At 36.4% G+C, this 21,007-nt stretch overlaps 4 protein-coding genes across 4 annotated transcripts; 1 reads left to right on the top strand and 3 right to left on the bottom strand.

Moving 5' to 3' along the window:
- Positions 1–13: 13 nt before the first annotated feature.
- On the bottom strand, positions 14–4,205 carry MONOS_495fu496 (uncharacterized protein; the record flags this gene model as incomplete). Its single annotated transcript, XM_067875070.1, has 1 exon — positions 14–4,205. The coding sequence occupies one exon, from the start codon at positions 4,203–4,205 to the stop codon at positions 102–104; it is 4,104 nt and encodes a 1,367-aa protein (XP_067735609.1). The 3' UTR covers positions 14–101.
- A 579-nt stretch (positions 4,206–4,784) lies between these two features.
- Positions 4,785–6,581, bottom strand: MONOS_497 (putative radial spoke head protein). Its single transcript, XM_067875081.1, has 7 exons — positions 6,536–6,581; positions 6,367–6,462; positions 6,183–6,277; positions 5,979–6,099; positions 5,727–5,921; positions 5,382–5,613; positions 4,785–5,286 (listed from the first exon to the last, which is right to left on the bottom strand). The coding sequence occupies exons 1-7, from the start codon at positions 6,554–6,556 to the stop codon at positions 4,913–4,915; spliced, it is 1,134 nt and encodes a 377-aa protein (XP_067735608.1). The 5' UTR covers positions 6,557–6,581; the 3' UTR covers positions 4,785–4,912.
- Positions 6,582–6,616: 35 nt separating this feature from the next.
- Positions 6,617–10,541, top strand: MONOS_498 (Translation initiation factor 3 subunit A; the record flags this gene model as incomplete). The annotated part of the gene is made up of 4 exons (XM_067875091.1): positions 6,617–6,662; positions 6,763–7,964; positions 8,058–8,255; positions 8,465–10,541. 4 exons carry the CDS (start codon positions 6,617–6,619, stop codon positions 10,400–10,402), a joined length of 3,384 nt encoding a protein of 1,127 aa, XP_067735607.1. The 3' UTR covers positions 10,403–10,541.
- A 2,404-nt stretch (positions 10,542–12,945) lies between these two features.
- MONOS_499 (uncharacterized protein) lies at positions 12,946–15,255 on the bottom strand. Its single transcript, XM_067875102.1, has one exon. It carries the CDS (start codon positions 15,203–15,205, stop codon positions 13,487–13,489), a length of 1,719 nt encoding a protein of 572 aa, XP_067735606.1. The 5' UTR covers positions 15,206–15,255; the 3' UTR covers positions 12,946–13,486.
- Positions 15,256–21,007: the final 5,752 nt, after the last annotated feature.

Raw genomic sequence — 21,007 nt, 5'->3', positions numbered from 1 at the left:
TTAAAATATACAATTTTTCATGAAAAGTCCAATTTTTTTAATATGTGAATTGATTGAAAATATATTTTAACTTTGTAATGTATTGCTATGTGAAATGATAACTACATTTCTTCCTCGTCTGAAAAAGAATCTTCAGCGAAAAAGTCATCCATTTTTCGACTCGACTTACCTCCTCTCCCTCTCCCTCTCCCTCTCCCTCCGCCTCCTCTGCCCCTTCCTCTCCCCCTTCCTCCCTCCGAACCTGGTTCCCTAGCTGACCTACGCCCAGTGCGGGGGCCCATATCTGTGTCAGAGTCCTCGTTGTTCTCGTATTCGTGGAGCATGGCATCATACTCAGCAGCATTGAGCGGGGCAACTTGCATCGCTGGCTGGTGGGACGGGTTGAATGAAGTCATCGACAGCATAAAGGAAGGGCCAGTGAATGATTGTGCAGAGAGAGGAGGAGGAGGAGGAGGCGCTTGTGAAGTGGGGGTGGGCTGGTTGCCTGGGAGAGAGGAGGAAGAAGAGGAAGAAGAAGAAGAGGGCATTTTTGGTGTTGAGTTGAAAGAAGCACAGAACGAAGGGTTGGATGCAGAAGATGAAGGGAAGAAGGTTTCTGCCATGAAAGAAGGCAGAGTTGGAGGCGGTTGTTGTGTGGGAAGGCGGAAGTTTGATTGGAAAGAAGAAAGAGCAGGGCGAAGAGACTGTTGAAGTGAAGGATTAACTTTGAGGGCAGCTGAGATGGAAGAAGGAAGAGGTTGAGAAAGAGGTTGAGAAGGTTGGTGGGTGAGAGGAAGAGAAGATGGAGCTGGTGATGCTGATGATGCTGATGATATTGTTGTTGGTGTTGTTGGAGTCAAAGATGGGAAAGATGAAGAAGTTAATGTTTTTTGTGTGGCTGATAAAGCTGATGTGGAAGAGACAGTGGGCATTGTTGGTAAAGAAGGTGCTGTTGGAGCAGTTGGGGTGGATTTTAATGTTGTTGGAAAGGCAAAAGAAGAAGAAAAATTGGAAGGCATTGAAGAAGACAAGGAAGATGCAGCTGATGGAAAAGGAGCAGAAGAAGAGGAAGAAGAAGACATTGAAGGTGTCGATGGAAATGAGGAAGAGGAAGAGGAAGAGGAAGAGGAAGAGGAAGAGGAAGAGGAAGAAGGAAATGGAGCTGTTGAATTGACAGGAGAAAGAGGAGCAGCAGCTGATGCATTGCCAAATGTGATGGCTGGCTGTTTTTGTGGCTCATTCTGAAAAGATAATGGCATTTGTTTGACACCTGGAAACGAAGCAGGAGTTGCTGCATGCATTTGCAGAGGAGAAGAAGAGATTGGAGAAGATTGGTTGAGAGAGGAAGTGAAAGAAGGGAAGTTAAAAGCAGACGGTTTGGCTTGAATTGCAACAGGCGAATTCGCCACATTCTTCGCAAGAGATGCAGGAGGAGCAGCAGAAGTCTGATTGGAAAGAGGAAACTGCATCTGTTTTGGCAGAGGAGAATTGAACATTCTTTGCTGTCTATCGCCCAATTGAGGTATGTTTTGTGTGTTGGATGGCTGAGGAAGCTGAAGAGGAGTCTGTGCCACAATCATATCTGGCTCTGTTATCCCCAGAAAAGAGCCAGAAAATGGCTGCGACGCATTCTGCTGTGGAAGAAGACGTGAAGGATCTGAGAAGAATCCGCTGTTGCTGTTACTAACAGCACCACTTGCTCCACCACTAACTGCTACTCCTGCTCCTGTTCCTGCTGTTACTGTCATTGGAAAGCCAGCATTTGCATTTGTTCTGTTCTGATCTCTTGCCATCATCTGCCCTTCTGCAAACATCTTCTGCTGAAGAGAAGTCATCTGGCTTTGTGCCATCTGCATCGTCGGCATCTCAAACGACTGAGGCATTCTGCGCGGAAACTGTGCCATTCCCTGTTGTTGTGGCGGGAAGCCTCCTTCTTCTGCTTTGGGCTCTTCTTGTGCCTTTGGCTTTCTGCCCCGCTTCTTAGCTGGCTTGTTCTCAGCCTCTCCTAATCCTCCTCCATCTCCCCCTCCTCCTCCTCCTCCTTCGTTCCCTCCTTCCGCTCCTTCCGCTCCTTCTTTCGCCTTCTTTCTTCCTCTCTTTTTCTTTGGCCCTCCAGCTGCATTCATCTCGTCCGGCAGCAGATTCGGCTTGAATTCCTTCGTTTCGTCTGCTCTTTCTGTGCTCGTCTCTCTCGCTCCGCTGATCATCGCAGCCACTTTCGCTTTCCTTTCTCTCTCTTTCCTTTCTCGCTCTCTCACTTCCTTCTCGATCCTCCTCCTCTCTTTCTCTTTCTCCTCTGAATGTGCTCCATCTCCCATGCGTGCCCCCAATCCTGCAGAAAGCGCTAAGTTTACCTCTTCTTTCCCCTTCGCTTCCTGTACCCTGTTCTGCTCCTCCTTCATCTGCCTCTCTCGTGCTGCTGCGGCTGCTGCAATCATCTGCTGCTGCAGCTTCACCTGCTCTTCGATCGACAGCTCAGCCATCGCCTGTGGTGTGATCACAGGCATCACAGGCAGTGCTGGTGGGGCAGAAGAGGCAGAAGAAACAGAAGAAACAGAAGAAACAGAAGAAGAAGAAGAAGCATATTGGGTGGATTGAGCAGACTGGGCAGACGCAGATGAAGGCGGACTCAAAGAAGAGCGGCGCATTTGAGACGGGCTGACAGCTCGTTGAGACGGAGACATCGAACGACGGCGGTTTAGTTGAGGCTGTTGGCGTGACTGTGAAGAGGAGGAATAAGGTGACGAGGATGTTGATGATGCCGATGAATGAGGAAGGGGTGTGGTTGGAGGCGTCTGATAGAGAAAGGCTGATGGCGAAGAAGCAGGAGAAGGGGAACTTGAAGGCGTGCCTTCGCGCTGGCTGTTGGCCTCTGCCTTGTTGTTTTGTGCAGCTGCTTGTTTTTTCTTTCTTTTCATCAGCTCTTTCTCTCTCAGTCTTTCTCTTTCTCTCTCTTTCTCTCTCTCTTTCTCTCTCTCTTTCTCTCTTTCTCTCTCCTCTCTCTTCAGCCTCTCTCTGGCTGCTGGATCAAAAGGCTGCGACATCCCCTCGTTTTGCACAGCAGACGTATTGAATATGAAAGTATGTGTTGAATAAGGAGCAGATGATGTCGATGAAGAGGAGGAGGAAGAGGAGGAAGAGGAAGATGTTGTAGGATAGCGAAATGAAGAGGATGAATTGTTGGAAGCAGCCAAAGAAAACGAAGAGGAGGCAGAAGAGGACGAAGAAGGAGAATGCGAATGAGAAGGAGTCGAAGCTGGTCTTTTGGGCCTGTTTGCCGAGGGAAGGAACAGCGACGCCTTTTGCGCCCGTGCCAGTCGTGTTCCTGCTCTGTTGGTGGGCTCAATGCGAACAAGGAGCTTTCCTGGGTCAAGCATCACAGAAGGCTTAGCAGCGGAGGAGGATGAACTTGGAGAAGGAGAGAGAGAACGACGCAGTGGCTGCCCGTTTGCTGTGGAAGATGAGAAAGGCGAAGGCGATTTGGAAATGGAGCGTGTTTGATCAGATGGAAAAGTGGATGAGGAAAGTGAAGAAGGAGAAAGTTCTTCTTTGGTGTCAGTGTGGTCGTTGATGTTGTTTGCTGTGATATTTGAGGACGAATAAGACGAAGGATAAAGAGAGGAGCGGGAAATTTGATTTTGAGGTGATGCTGCTGGCAAAGAAGAGATGGCATTTGTGTCTTGAATACTAGAATCACCATTTTGTGTGATTAGTGGTTTGACTTCGTCTGTTGGCTTTGCAGGCGTCTTGGAAAATGGCTGGGGCATGCGCCTCATCGAAATTTTAAATGTAGTTTTTGGCTTTGAGATTGGCTCTTCGAGTTCCACTGTGCAAAACTCATCCAAAAATGAGGTATCATTTGTGTTGAACCATTTTTGATCGTTCTTGTCATTTTCATCATAGTCAATGTCACTTCTGTAAAGGAATATGGATGCTTCTGGAATTGCTTCAAAAAGAGAACGCTGAAAGTTTGGAAGATTTTTAGCAACTTTAAATTGACGAGAAGTGCTATCTTCGGAACACTTCTGTTGATTTGGATAAAGGTTAAACAATCTTCCAAAATCAGAAGCGGGTGGAATATAATCGTGAAGGATTTCTAATTGCATCATTAATTTTGGAAAAATTGTTTCAAGACTTTTGTAAGTGATTTGCCCTCTTGATAAGAATGATTCGACAACATGACCGAAAAAATACACCAGGATATGATCGTCATTCATTGTTTTCATGATAAATTTTTGCGCGTATGGAGAAATTTGTTTTATAAACTTTTTTGAAGAAACAAGTATAGTACTCAGAAGGCCAATTTTCAGATATTCGTCAATAGAATCATAACTTTGAAGAAGTGATAATAAATGTTCAGCCGTAAGTACACTTGCGATTCCTTGGTGTCTAGGCCATTTTTTCCGCAAAGAAGAATAAACTTGCAAAAATAGATGGTTGCTTTTTGTGCTCTCTTCAAATTGTTTCAAAGATACTTGTAATCTGGAAATATTTTCTTGAAGATGGCGAAGAGAAGCTTTTGTAACAACTCTGTCCATTATATGCAATATAAATTACGTACGTTGAACTTGCTATTTCATGAAAAGGAATGTTCATATTTTTTTTAAAAGAAAAACAAATTTGTTCATTTGTAAAATTTCATTGTTTTGAGAAATATCAAATTTTTATATTTCAGAACATAACCTTAAAATATAGAATAGCAACAAATTGCACACTCTTTGCAACGTAACCTTGCGCTATGAAATCCAATTTCAAAATAGAATGTTAGATCACAAGCCCATTGATATTCCAATGAGAAAATTATATTAAAAATAAGTTACAAGCTGATTGTTTTGTGAAAAGCAATAATAAGAGTGAGTGCAGAAGAAGAAAAAGAAAAAGTGAGGTGTTTATTGAGTTCTTTTACATCAAAAACAAAAAATTAAAAATTTAACTACATCTGCTCTTCCTCTTGTTCCTCCTCGGCTTCTCTCAGTGCTTCTTCCTCCAAACGCTTTCTTTCAGCTTCTTCAGCTTCTTTCTTCTTCCTTTCTGCTTCGTTGTCCTTGAGAATATCATCGAGAAGGTGAGGGAAAGTCTGCTCAATAGGAACAGAGGGGAGTTCAAATGGAAAGTCTACATTCATCAATCCTTTTCCAATATACACTTGTCCCCAGGCACTTCCACCGAACTCGTCGTCTTCGTCGTCACTGCCTGATTCAACAGAAGTTCTGCCGTTGGGCCTCAGGAAGAGCTGGTATCCGGGGAACAACAGAGAACGCAGCTGCACAAGATTGACGAATCCGTTGTATTGAAGAGACCAGCAACCTGTCAAATAGACATTTATTCGCAAAAAAATTGATAAGTTCATTTAAAAAATGATGGACATAATTTTCTGTGATTTTAAAGTGGAAAGCTCATACCAGCAGGCTTGTCTTCAACAAGAGGATCCAAAAATCCAAATGGATCTGAAAGTCCTTTCACCTCAAGCTTTTGCCTAATAAACGGAGACTGGGGCATTCGCTGGTGAAGATAAGATGAAAGTTTTAAAGATTCCAATTCCGAAAGGCCCTTCCAGGTCTTGTTTCGTTTTATGTGGTGAGTTGAATTCAAGTATAAGTAGCCAATGGGAACTGATTGGCAATGTCTTTCGATCTGAACATTATGGTGAACAAATAAATCCAAAAAAAATGTAGTGAAATTATATAAAAGTTATATCGTAGAATAAAAACAGTTATATTTTTTAATCAGAAAATCTTTGTCCAAACGTGTTTAATAGCAACTGCAAGACGTTTGTCCTCTGTGTAGTATTTCAATGGTTTTTGAACTTTCTTTGGTTTTTCTTCCCCATCTTCTTCTTCGGCTCCTTCCTCTGCTTCCTCTTCTTTTCCTTCTTCCTCTTCTGGAGGTTCAATAGGTTCTTCACCTTCTTCTCCAGTTGGTTGCTTCTTTGTTAATTTCATCTAAGATAATATCATTATCAAAAATATTTAAAAATTAGCATGAAGTTCAACACAAACCAAATCTCTAAATTTTGTTTTCACTGTTGGATCTCCAATGAAAAGACCTTGCTCATATTTGCATAATTCATCAACTTGAGGATCTACTTCTGGAACTTGAGCCCAGTCTGCACAATTTGTGCTGAAATTTTTGGATGAAAAGATCAATGTATTTGTTAATCCAAATAAAATTTTTTACTTTCCAAGATAGGAAAAAAAATGTACCTATAAAAAAATCTAGCAGGGCCAATGTATTCGTCCCAGCCTTTAACAATATAATAATCATTCACAACTCCTTCAATCTTTCCCCAGAATTGAATCTGTCATTTTCATAATAAAAATCATAAAACAAATAAATCATCAAAAATAATAAATATATAAATTTTATAAGTTCATAATAATTGCAAACATAGCCAAGTTTATTTTCAGCCTTTAAAATTGGTAATGAGTTACGAAGAAGAGATTTGTCTCGTGGGCTAAATATCACCCCAGCATCATCATAAAGCTAAATGAAATTTATAGATGAAAAAGGATAATTTGTTTGTAATTCAAATATCACGAAATAATTTGCGACAAACTTGAAAATCCATCTGAGCCATTCAAACACTTCAAACGGTCGATCTTAGCCATTGTTTGAATTTGGCGATATCAATAAAACAATGTCATACTATTCTCGGGGTGATACGCAAATTGCCCAAGCAAAAAGTGTGCATGCTAATATCAAAACATTGTAATAATTGCATATTTTTTGTTTTTGATAATTGTCATTTGTTGTATTTGTATAAAAAATCTTATTTATTTAAAGAAATGCTTGAGGTGGGAGAAAAAGTCACAGCACTTTCCACTTTGCACCAAGCATTGTCTCGAAGGCGTGAATGGAATAAGGATCTTGAAGAGGCTGCAATGATCTTTGTGAAGCTTTCTGTTGAAAATCGTAAAGATGATCTTATAAAAGAATGTCTTTCACAATATAAATTAAGCACCCAATCTTCTGCACCACAATCACTTGGAGATGTACTTGAAGAACTTTTGAAGCAATCAACGGATCAATATGAATCAGCGAAGGCTAAAGCTACCAAAAAAATTGCTGATATTCGTGCAAAATCATCGAGCTCACAGACAACTACAACGTTTTTGAGTGGTATTCCAGATGAAGCGATCACAGAAAAAATAAACTCTGAAATTGTTGGACCATGGGCACGATTTTTGTGGAATATGTATAGATTTGTTCTTGATATGACAAAAGGAAATATGAAGCTTGATGGAATTTATCAAAAGACCGTTAATATGGCCCTTGATTTTTGTAAGAAGGAAAATAGAAAGAAGGAATTATATTACTTGTGCGAGCAGCTATCATATCACGTTCAGGGAGTTATTTTATTTTCTGGCCAAGCATCTACTGCAATTTTGCAAAATCAGGAAGGTCTTCATGTTCAGTTGATGATCCGACTGAATGCACTTGAAGTGGCACTTTCAATGGGGCTTCTTGCAGATGCGCTTGTGTTTGTTGCAGATTTCTGGCAACTTCGTATGGCGTCGCAGAAGGTTAATGGTCCATCAGCTGTTGGGATTCGATCATCAGTGATGAGGAAGTTTTATGAGCTTCTTAGCAGATTGTTGTGGGATGCTAAAGAATACGGATGGTACTCTCAGGCACAATTGAAGTTATTGCAACTGCGTCTACTGCCTGGGAAAAAGCCACCGACACAAGAAGAAGCTGGGATAATGATTTCACACATTGTCTTAGGAGCCATCTGCAGCTCACACACAGCACACACAGAAGGGTCTCGCAATGTGGTCCCACCATTTTCTGCTCTGAATGAGAGGACTTCATCTTCGACTTCGTCATCGTCTGCATTCAGACAGGGTACAACTGCTCCTTTTGCTGATGGATTGAATGTGTCTGTCGCGTTAGAGACTGAGCAGGACAAAGACAAAGTGAGGCTGATGACTTCTATTTTAGGACCTACAACCACCATGACTCGCGCTGAATACATTTCACATATTGTTTGATATTATTGCTGTTTTATTTTATTTTTCGAATGTTTTTTGAATTAATCTTTTTTTTTTAATCATTTAATTTTTCCTATTAAATTGCAGAAAGAGCAAAATCTTCTTTCAGTTGCGCCTCCTCTCATCCAAGAGACCTTTTCAATTTTCGAAGAATGTCTTCTTCCTCGCAAACTGAGCAGAGAAGGAGCGAAATGTCTCGAGCGCCTTGGAACTGAATCTGATGGTATCTTTGCGAAATATGTTGACCGCTTGAAAGAAATGCTCAGAATTGCTGTGATTCTCAGGGTTTGTCACTGCTTTTTTTGTATTCTCATTAAACTGTGTTTTTAATTTGTTGTATATTTATTGTATTTTAATTTTTGAATTTTGTTGTTTCATTCACAATTTTTCATTGTGTTTCGATTTTTCAACTTTGTTCCTTTTATCAACTATGAAATATGATTCGACTTTATGATATTATTCACTTATTTATTCATTCATTTCTTTCTTCATAGTGCGGAAGCGTTTATCAATCATTGAAAATTGCTGATCTTTGCCAATATACAAACATGTCCCAACGAGAAATAGAAGTTCTTCTTCGTTGGATGTCAGACAACTTGGGCTTCCATTTCCGTATTAGTCATCGCTATTCCTCTGTCCAGTTCGGCTGGAACGTCTTCGTCAGTGCTGAGGAGACTGCAGCATTGCAGGCACAGAGTGCATCTGCTTCTGCTTCTGCTTCAGCTTCATCGAGTCTAACTTCGACTGTTAGTACTGTTTCAACTGCTCCGACAACCATCCGTCTGGGTGGGACATCTCCTTTTTCGAACTTTTTACCGTCGCTTGCGAAGCGTCTGAGAGGCGCTGTTCTGCTGATTGATAATGCGTCTTGTTCATCAGATGGAAAATCAAGTAGTTCTGAGAAGAGCAGCTCTGCATCGTCATCTGAATATGCAAATGCAAAATATCTCTCCACTTACTCGAGTGCTGACAAGCTGAGACAGGAGCTGTTTAACAATGCTATTAACACACAAGAAGCACTTCAGGCACGGTTTGCGGAGAAAATAAAGACAGAAAACTTGCGTGTTGACTACCGTGATGTGACAAAGAGAAAGCAGATGATCGAAGAAGAGGAAAGACAGCGCCGCCAGGAAGCGTCGAAGAAAAAGAGGGAGGAGAAAGAAGCTGCTCAAATCCAAGCAGATCGGGAAGCGATGGAGAAGAGGTACCACGAAGACATGATGCGTATCCAGAGAGCAAAAGATGAGGCAGCAATGCACAACATTGTCATTGAGAGGACGCTCCTTGACAGAAACGATGCAGCAGCGATTGTCCGTTTTGTGGAGCAGAAACGGCAGGAAATCAATCGAAAGAGGCTGGAAGATGACAAGAAGGCACGTACACGAATGGAGATGCACGATTACAGAGTGAGAGCCATCAGAGAAGAGGAGGAGCAAGGAAGAAGAGATGAGATGGTAGCGATTGAGAAGGAACGGTTGGCAAACTACGAAAAGATTGTGAAAGATAAGACCGAATTGCAGAGAAAAGAGTTTGAGAACCTTCAAAAGCTGAAGCAGGAGCTGCTGCCGATGATTCCCGATGCAGAAGAGTTTATCAGGAAAATCGAATATAATGCGCACAGAATTGAGCAAGCAAAGAAGGAAGCAGAAGAGCGCGAGCTGGAGGAGATAAGAAGAAGAGAAGAAGAGCAGAGAGAAGAGGAAGAGCGATTGAGAAGAGAAGAAGAGGAAAGAAGAAGACAAGAGGAAGAAGAATTAAGAAGACAGGAAGAAGAGGAGGAGGAAAGAAAAAGACAGGAAATGGAAAGAAAGATGAAAGAAGAAGAGGAGCAAAGAAGATTGAAGAGAGAAAATATATTAAACAATAGCACTAGCAAATGGGCGAAAAAGAAGAAAGGGCTTGTATCATCCTCCCCTGACCCATCTCCGTCATCTTCTCCAGTTGAAAGCGGAGACGATAGCAGCGAAGCGAAAGCAACAGCTGTTCCATCTTGGAAGGCACGGAGGATGCAGCAATCGTCATCTCCATCTGAATCTTCTGAAAGTTCAAATGAATGGGGCAGAAAAGCACCTGCAGTTGACTACGAGCCTGAGAGATCGGCAAATGAATGGGGAAGACGTGCTCCTGCTGTTGAATATGAACACGAGAGACCTGCAAATGAATGGGGCAGAAAAGCTCCAGCTGTTGACTACGAACCTGAGAAATCTGCGAATGAATGGGGAAGAAAAGCACCTGCGGTCGAATATGATTCTGAGAAAACTGAATCGGAGAAGCATGAAGAAGCGGGAGAGAAGAAAAAGGTTTCTGCATGGCTAGCCAAAAAGAAAGGAGAAACAATGGAAAAACCAAATAAAAAAGAAAAGACAAAAGCAAAGAAAACAAAAAAATCGAACGATGATGATGATGATGATGGCTTCAGAGTGGCAAAGTAATAATAATTCCTTTAATTCAAAATTTAAAAAAAATTATAAAAAATAATTAATTTTAGTTTTTTATTTAATTTTTTTTTTTTGTATGGACTTTTTAATAAAGCTCTACAAAAATATTCAAAAATATAGATCTTACATGAAATTTAACATTTTTTAAATTTAAAATCTATCAAATATTGATTCATTTTGGAAAAGAATTTTTTCGTGAAAACAGAATATTTTCATTCTTATCCAAAATCAATTCAAAAATAAATATAATAATTCAAACTCTTCAAAAAACTTTAAAAGTGAAAATGTTTTTTTTTTTTTTTTTTTTTTTTTTTTTTGTTTTTTGTTTTTTCATTCGTAATAGGAAACATAAAGTTGAAGGCTGCTTGTCATTGTTGGTGAAGGTGGGAAGTGGAAAAGGATTCAATTTGAACTCCGTTTTAATAATGATTTCTTTGAAGAGATTAATGTATTCATTTGCAGAAAAATGATCAGATGAAACATCAGGTTTCGAAATATGAAGTTAGTTTTATTCAAAGGCAAAAAACGACAATACTGTCAGAACTGGAAATTTTTTTTGAACAGATATTATCTCAACCACCTTCTTGTCAATAATTATGAATTTTTTAATTAATGAATTATTATTGATTAAAAATGGAAATTGTAATGTCCTCTCTTCTTTGAAAAAAATCGAAACATCGATTTATTTATTTGTTTTTTTATTTTATAACATTATATGGGAGATTATTTATGTAATCATATTTTTTCTTTCAAATATTTCGGTTAAAAAATTTCACTTGAATATCACTAAAAGAACACTGAAAAGAGAAAAGGATTATTAAAGACATTGTAGTTTCAAATTCAGATCTAACATTTGTCTTAAATATAGTTCTGATAATTTTTTGCATTTTTAAACAAAATCTCTTCCCGGTGGAGAGCAACCTCGAAATATCAACACTCCGAAAAAAGTTATGATTTCAAAAATAATAACCCATATTTTATTTTTTTGTTTCATAATTGAATGTGATAAAAAAATGTAAAAAAAATCATTCAAAATCTTTGAAAATATAAATAAATAGTATTTTGTGATATTTCCGTTTATGTCGATTATTCGCAATGGGACATAGATGAAAACAGTTCAAAAAAAAGGTGATTTTGATTTACAGTCCAAACCGGATATAATCACATCGGTTTTTGCACAACTTTTTGTGACAATATCCGATTGTGATAATATACGATGCTGCTTTACACAGAAAAAAATAAAAATTAATTTTTGAAATAATTAATTTTGGGTCGATTTTTTTATTTTTGGAAATTCTACACAAATACACTTTTTTCACTTGCGAAATTAATTTTTTGCATAAATACACATTATTTTGACTTATTTGAGCACATTTTTGAAAAATCGAAAAACTGAAAATTTTGATCAAAAAGTCGATTTTTCAATGAAAAATCCACCCATAATAATAAAAAATGTGATTATATATTTTCAACCATGTGATTATATGCGATGGAAATTGAATGAAAAATAGGCCAAAAACGTCGGTGCATGGAAAAATGTGACTATATACGAATGTGATTATATTCGACGTGATTATATCCGGTATAGACTGAAATTGGTAAGTTTTTTTTTGTCTCATCACGTTTGTTAAATTCGAAAAAATTCCTTAAAAAAAACCTATTTTTAATAAAAATTCTGTTCCCCCTCATGTTATCCAACTGGAATAGAATTATGTCCAAAGAAACATTATTGGATTCATTCTTGAAAATGTTCGAAAGAGAGAACGAAAATTTCATAGAAATATGAGATTTCTATTAATCATGAAAATTTTACACTTGTAATTGCTCATTAAAATTTATCCATTATCATTAATATTTGTTCGACTTCCAAGATTGTTTGAAAAATGTTCAATTCATTCTTTTTGTTTGAAAAAACACGAAATCAAAAACCATTATTTATTTATTTATTTATTTTGGAGTGTGGATCATTGTAAAGATTCAAATCATTGAAAAAAATTTATGATTTTTTAATGTTTTTTGTTTCAAAATGTCTGTGTATTTTTGGAAATGTTCTTTTTGTTTTATTTTCAAATGAATTCGAAAAATGAGAATTTTTATCAAAATTTCGTTCCTTTTCAACAAATTTAACTGGATTGGAAATAATGACATTGTCAAGGATTTGTTGCTCATCTGGTGAATTTTTGTGTGTTGGAATGAAAATTTGATAAGAACATTCAATTCTCATGTTGACCAGAAATTTCAATAAAAAAATCTTTTCAAAAAAATTCGGATTTTTCGAAAAAATCAGATTTTTAATAAGGATGTTCAAGTGCCAAACATGTTATGTAACAACATGAAATGTCAGTTGAGGAATATTTTTGTCACAATTTGTCATTGATCTTCACTGACAATCACTGAGAAAATAGAAAAAGATAGATATTTCTGTTGCTATCAACAAATCTTTTCCACAGCTCTTTATTAAGTCTTTGGAAGAATTAACTATCGTTTGTTTTATTTTGTTTCAATTTTATTAATTTTATTAATCCTTTTTTTTTTTTTTTTTTTTTTTTTTTTTTTTTTTTTTTTTTTTTTTGGTGACAGACGAGGCTTCAAGCGTTTTGTCATGTCACAGAGGTATATTTTCAATTTCATATGTTTAATAAGACTTGTAACAAAAATTCGTTTCAATTTCTTCACCATTCATTAAAAAAGGATAATGTTATCGTAATACAAAATATTGAAATTTAGAATTTATTTGAACAAATATATTTGACCTTTTTTGTAATACATTTTATAATAAAAGACTCCAAATACAAAATTTCTTAATTTAAATTATTCTTTGAACTTTATAAGAACATAACCCAATTAATATTAAAAACAAAAATTTCAGTTAAATAGTCAAAAATTTTCATGGAAAAGAAGTTGTTGTTTTAAAAAATTTTGACAGATTAAAAGAACAGTCATGAATGATTTAAGAATACATATCTTAAAATTTATAAAGCAAAATAAAATAAATAAAGAGAGAGATAAATATAATATCTCCCAAAGATTTATAAATGAGCAAAATTTTCACATAATTCAAAAAAGAACAGTTCAGTTCTAGATTATAATCATTGCTGAAATAATTGCTGTAACTAAAGTCAAAAACATTGCAGTTTTTCTCGTGATTAGAGTCAAAAATCCTGCTCCAGGATCGGACAAAAACGGATCGGCAGTTGCTTTATCGGTTCTCTTATCCTCTCCGACAGCAATCAAATTATTAACATTTGTGAAAGTCACACTTGCTGAAATACCATTTACTGTATATCCAGCGAGAGAAGAAGTGGAATCTTTTGCATATGTCCCTTCAAACTCATTTCCAGTTCCTGCCTTAGGAACTGTTTTTGAATGAAACGCAGCAACAGCATAGACCGTAGCTCCCGAAGTTGAAGAAGTTAAATCCATGAAATATGAAGTTTTCATGCTCCATGTGTTTTTACCTCCTTCAGCACTTTCAAATACGAAGCAAACACCAACAGGTTGTAGCTTTGAAACGCAACCGGAAATAAGGCAATCATGGAATTTCAATTTTGTATTATCTGCGCCATGAACGAAAACAGCTGCTCGACCGTCTGTTGCTTTACAATTATAGCATCTTATTGAATCAAATTCACCCATTTCATGTTTCAGATGAATATATGCTGCTGCTCCATCTGTTTTTGCAATGCAACTATGGAAGGCATTTCTTTTGAAACTGACTTCCTTGTGACTTGTTGCAATAAACACAGCACCTCCATACGATCCACAAGAACAATCTTTGAAATAGGAATCTTTCACAGTTACTGAAGAACTTCCAACATCTTCAACGGCTCCTCCACTGTTCCCAGCAAACACAGCTCCTCCTTGCCCATTTGCAGTGCATCCAACAAACGAACAACCTCTAACATACAACGTAACATCTGATCTCGAGCAAATTGCACCTCCATATCCTTCCATTACATCTTTCGCTCCCCCACCTGCTTTGCACTCTTTAAAGAATACCTCTTCAATTGTTGCGTTGGAGCCTCCTTTGGGTATTTGTCTAGTCGTTTGGCGAGTGGCTCTTGTCATTTTAAATACAGAACAATTTGTCATACGAAAATCTCCAATTCCAAATAATCCAGAAACAATTCCACCATAAATTGCATCTTCCACTCTGTCAAATGTGCATCCACTCACATAAGTTGTATGAGGATTGCTTTCTTTGATTTCAATTCCATTGCAACATGTTATATTTGAAAATATGCAATCAACAAAATTACAAGCTGTAATAAATGGATCTTCGAGCAGGGGATTTCCAAATTGAACACGTAAATTAAGAAATCGAGAACTTTCGGCCATAATTTCTCCTCCCTCTTGCGAAGATCCAACCAAAGATTTTAATTCGTTTCCTCCATTTAAACTTACGTTTTCAAGACGCACAATGCCTCCTGATGTGAACAAAACGTTTGAACGAGAATTTATAAACATTATTGTATTACACAAAGTAAGTTCAGATGATTTATCCACTTTTGCAAATGGAACACTTGACTCAAAAGCAATGGAAACATCAGATAATTTTAAAGTTGAATTCATAGCTTTGAACATTGAATTCATTCCTTCATGAATAATTTTTGATTCTGATTCTCCTATAAGTGAAAAAGATCGGTCGACAACATCAATACTGCTTGAATCAAAAATTCCTTTAGGTATGATAACAGAATCTGTTTCCATTTCCTCTCTACTATCTATCGATACAAAAGAACGTAAATCATAATTGGCATATAAAAATCCAATGAAAGCAGCAATTATTGTCAGCATCTGTTTATTTCGGAAGAAATATTCAACAATAATCAGAAAAGATCAATATTATCCCACACCCCGTACTTTTCGGAATAAAAGGGAAAAAATAAATATGGGGGGAATTGTCAGATATTCCAACATGTTAATTCTGTTTAAATATAATACACAAACAATTGTCATTATAAGATGAACTCAATTTTTGAAAAAACGTATTAATAAAAAAAAATGAAAAATATTTTATGTTCATAATTCCTTCTTCATCATCAAAATATGTTCATTTTTAATTTTTTCTAATAATTTTATAACACACCACAAAACGATTAATCAACATCACACTGTTTTTCTGTTTTTGAGAAAATAGAAAATTTCCCCATTATAATAAAAAAAATTCACATATTGTTGATTATTCTGGAATACAAGTAGAGAAATTGAGGTATATTTATTATTTCAATTAGAAAATAATTAAAAATTTGAAAACATTTTTAAAAACATGAATTAATTGTGAAGCTTTTGGAAATTTTCATAATTGAATTGAACTGATTAATTCCCTTGAATAATTGTTATGCAATACATACTTTTTGCAACGTTATTCGGGTTTTTTATTTTCTATGCAGATTCTTTATTTTCTCCGAATAATTCATTCAATGAAAGGGAGTGCATATTTTTCAAAACTTTCTGTTCATATCTTTGCTTTCATGGGAATACTTCTATTTCAAGCAAGAAGCATTTTTGCAATGTGGTCAATTCAACAATTCTGATGGGTGTCTGCAATTTATATTTGCCTCAAGACAATTATCACTTCTTCATTAGCCAAGCTTCAAACTTTTCTTTAAAAAATTCTTTTATTTCAACAAAAACACGCAAATCTGCACCATTTTGCATAGAAGGAAACACACAATTCACAAACGTTTCAATCATACAAACACATTTCTGTGATTTATCTTTAACTTCTCTCATTTCATCTCAACATCATTTCAGATCACTACAAATACTTCAATTTACATTTTCAAATCAAAAAATATCACATCAATTACCGTTCTTCATTGCTGGATCATGGGGATCTTATTTAACCATTTCAGAGTCGTCTTTTCAAAACATTACTATAAGCAGTGCTTCTGAAAGTCTTCAAAATCACTTTTCATCTGATAATGCAAATCTTATTTCTAATATTTTCGAAAAAACCTCATCAATTTGCCGATTTTGTGGAGATTATTCAGAACATTCAGGACATATCATTCATTATTCTTCATTTAACAATAGTTATGTCAGATGTTCGGCAATACAAACAAATTACACAAAACAAACAATTCTAACAAATGAATCAGAGTTTACATTCAAGTTAGACGAATTTTTGTCGTGCTCAGCTAAATCAGGAAATGAAGGAAATGATCCATCTTCATGTGGCGGAGGCATTTTTATATCGAATTGCTTGAAGACGTCACTATATATTTTGGATTGCAAAGCAGAATATTGCAAAAGTTCCTTTGAAGGTGGATTTCTTTATTGCAACAAAATTCTTTTACTCAGTATAAAAAATTTATCAGGGAGTTATTGCACGACAGGAATAAGCTGGTTAACTGGGAATGATATTTTCTCTGGAGGAGCAATCTTTGCAATTGATGTGAGTCAATCATTTCTAATTGAAGGCTGTTCATTCCGTGAGTGCGAATCCGCATTATGTGGAGGTGCTATCTATTTTGAATCCACAATGACGTCACAACAGATGAAAGCAATCACATCTTCGCCTTCTTTGTTGCCGACTACTGCAGACACTAATAGTTTAATTATCCCTACGTATTCTGACAAAATCGTTGAAACATTGGTATTTAATTGCTCCTTTATTAATTGCCATTGCATGATATCATTGAACAGTGTTGGAGGGGGAATCTACTACGATGTACCTGATATGAGAGCACAATGTGGAATTAGCGAGTGCTTTTTTTTTGGCTGTAAATCTCGCTATTCTGGCGGGATCGGGGCATCAACTGCAAACATTGCATTGACAGATGAAGAGCATATTTTATTTAACTATTGCTTATTTGAAGATAACTTGAGAGTAGATGGCATTTTTATTTCTGTGCATGACGTGATGATAAGCGATGAAAATAATATTCTGAATAAAAGTAGTATTATCTTTGCTAATTCATTTACTACTCACAAAACACACTCGACAATTATTGTCAGAGTCAAGGGAGTTTGTGTAGGCATTGATTGTCAAGGAATGAACATGATAGACACAATTTACGTTGATACAAAAAGTGAATATGATGGAAAACTTTGCGGGCTGAATCAATCTAAGCCTTGCAAAAAGATTTCAGAAGCATTGGATCTTAATTATCCAGAAAATCATTTTCAACTTTTTGCTTACGGTGGATATTATTCAACAGAAACCCTTCCATTGCAATGCGACAGAAACACTATGAAAATGATTGGAGAGAGAAAAGACGTTTCAATTACAACATATTCCTTGCCTCAGCCAACTTTTGAAATTGAGGCGTTACTTGTCGTTTCAGCACTAGATTTTCATTTCATTAACTGGACGATTTTATATGGCTATCAAAAATCTCCGTCTAACGATTTTCCAATTTTCAACATTTATAATCAGTCGGTCGTTCAATTGAACAATGTTACTGTTGCACCGACGCATGAGGGTACTTACTCCAGATCTGTATTTTCAGGGGAAACCAGATTTCTTGATTTACAAGGAGTGGAAATCGAGAATTTGATATTTTCTGATGCCTCAGTATTTTCTACAAGTTTTTATCCAGAAATGCTAACTTGTAACAAATCCATCTTTTGTCAGCTTTCTTCAACATCAGTTGATCCAGTTGTTGCAAATTTCCCTACACCAAATGAGAAAAATGGGATTTTTATTTTATTTTCAGAAACCAATTTCTCATCACTGCAAAGCAGCAATAGCGAATCAGGAGGAGTCCTTAAATTTCATTTTGGGAATTCATGTTATTATTCAATTACTACTTCAACCTTTGAAACATGCGAAATATGCAAAATGCCTGAATTGGGAAACGCCGATGGCAATTCATTTGGAGGAGCGATGTACTTTGATGGGTCTAATCTTTCACCAAATAATAAGCTTCCGTTTTTTTTTCAGATCATCAATTTTATAGACAACTACGCAGAAATCGGACATGATTGCTACGTTTTTTGTAATAATTGCACTTCTCAGCTTTCTGAAAGTCAGTTCCAACTCTCACGGAAAATGTTTAGCAATACTGATAACTCATTTATGGCCAAAGACAAATCTGAGTTTGTTATTGATGTAATCAAGAATTACATTTGGTATCGCGCTTCTATTATATATGTCAACAAGAGCTCAAGCACAAGTACAAACTGCGGTTCTGACAAAAATCCCTGCTCCACACTGTCATTGGGTATTTCTCACTTGGAGCCTACCGAGAGGAGCACTCTGATTGTTCAGACAACATCTTCAATAGAGCAAGTTTGCAACGTATATGATACAACCATTATCAGTTCTGATGTGATTAATTGCCATGAAGTGTTGATGAATGTGAAAATTCAGCCAAATTTCAAGTGTGATGGAGTCATTATTTGCAACAAAAACGTCTCTTTTACCGGATTCTCTTTTGTTTTTACCGAGAAATTTGACTTTTCGGAGAAATGCTTTTTTTTCATACAACAAGGAGAACTTACTGTTGTTACGTGTCAATTTTCAACAAGAACAGATGATCTTCATTTTGAATCTTCTCCACATTTTGGAAGGCACTCGGATTCAGCGGAGTCGCAAACTTTAAATACTAACACACGTCTTTCTGTTGCTGATGGAATCACTGGCTGTTCTTCTTCAAATGAACGAGAGGACAACATAATATTTAATCCAGTATTTTTAAAAATCACACTGTTTTATTCCAACAGAGGAACCCTATCACTGAGAAACATTTCGTTTTTTGATTGCTCATTTATGGGAAAAGTTATCAATATTATTAATAATAATGCTATAAGCATGCAGAAAATTAGCTTGAGAAACGTGTCAATTATTAATGGATTACTTTTAAATGTGAATTTCACTTCAAGTGAAAACATTGAACCCATATCGATAGGTGAAATATCGTTACAAACCTGTGATTTAACAAACTCCAATATTATTACTATTGTGAACGATGTTTTGGAGAATAACCTTCCATCAGATAAAGGATCTATTTCATTATATTCGATAAATGTCAAAGATGTTTCAGCTATCAGCACAACTTACCTTATATTTATAAATGCTCCATCTTTCTTTGTAAATTTTGATTCATGTAATTTCAATACCTTATTAATCGATCATGAATTTACGAAAACACTTTGTGCCATCCAGTTGAAGAACACAGATGCCAATTTCTCCAGATGCTCATTTTCTGACTTTTTGACTGACGAAACAGCCTTGGACCACTTCAATAAAGAATCTGAGCAAATTGAAAGCAAGAATTTCAGCAATAATGATCAAGCTTTTCTCATGTTTGATAAAGATTCTTCGTTATGTTCATGGAATGGTGGAGCATTAAAAATCCAGGAATCGAACGCAGAATTTAATTATTGTAATTTTTCGCATTTGGAAATCGGAGCTATGGATATTCAAAAAGGATTTATTATCATTCGCCAATCAATTTTTGAAGAAAACAAACCATCTTCACATTCATTCCCATCTTTTAGGAAAAACATCCGTTGCAACGAAGGAAGCATCCAGATTGATTCACTGCTGACTGGGGATGGGTCTCAGCCACATATTCCACTGTGGTTGCTGTGCAAAGAAAATTGCACAGCAAAAGGAGCAGTCATATCAGAAAGAACGAACTGGCTCTTTGAGCCGAGTTTAAGTGGAGCCACGTGGGAGAAGGTTGATGGTAAATGTCAACTAAGTTTGAAAGGGAAACTGCTTTTGCCATGCGACATTTTCTTTCAAATTATAACCTTCGTTAACAAAGAAAGAAAGACATATTCACATGAACTTGAGGCGAATGAGGAAAATAACTCACAATCATGCAACGAGACAGATTATTTCACATATTTTCCATGCGACGCTTTTGATAGCATGGATAAGGATTCAAATGCATCTGTATGCATTTTATTCAAGAACACTCACACAAAGCGATATGTGGAAACGAACAGCATCTTGTTGATGTCGTCTGAACCACACAACAATGATATTGATCATTTAAAGAAAATAATATTACCAATTTTAATTGGAGCTTTCAGTGGAGTAACAATTGTAATAGTTACTATTATTGTTTTCATTAAGGTTAAACGGAGAAAATCCAAAGCTATCTCCAATAAGTCTCATTTGAATTCAAAAAAGTCTTCAGAACCAACGGAAAACTCACCCCTCATACCAGATTTTATTCCATCTCCTTCTTTGAATACGCCCGGGTTGTCTCCTCTGTCTTTTTCAATAAATTCAGATAATTTCTTTAGCTACAAAGTAGGATCGCCAACTCTTTCACAAAATTCGTTGTCTTCGAGCGGGCAAGATACCAATAAAAAGATTATTGAAGACGCATTTGTTCAGCCAAACTCCAATCTCTCACCTCTGGAACTTGCAGCTCGTGCTCGATCGCATCAATTCAGCTCTTTTCATCAAGGTGCTTTTCCTGATGAATATCGTCTTTATCTTATCCCCTTCGATACACAAGCACCTTTTCTCGAAGAATGAAAATATATTGCTTGTTGAATAAAAGAAAAACAAAACAACAAGAAAAAAGGAGATAATTTGTTAGATTACATTGAAATTAGTTTCAGGGCCAATAATTCAATTAACAGATATGTAAATCTCGCTTTATGTTTGTTTGAAATTGTCTTTTTCAG

This window comes from Monocercomonoides exilis (genome assembly GCF_001643675.1).
Source record: "Monocercomonoides exilis strain PA203 chromosome Unknown scaffold2-2631571, whole genome shotgun sequence".
NCBI lineage: Eukaryota > Preaxostyla > Oxymonadida > Polymastigidae > Monocercomonoides > Monocercomonoides exilis.
The sequence above is the reverse complement of the archived record's forward strand: the minus strand, read 5'-3'. Positions and strand labels throughout refer to the sequence as shown.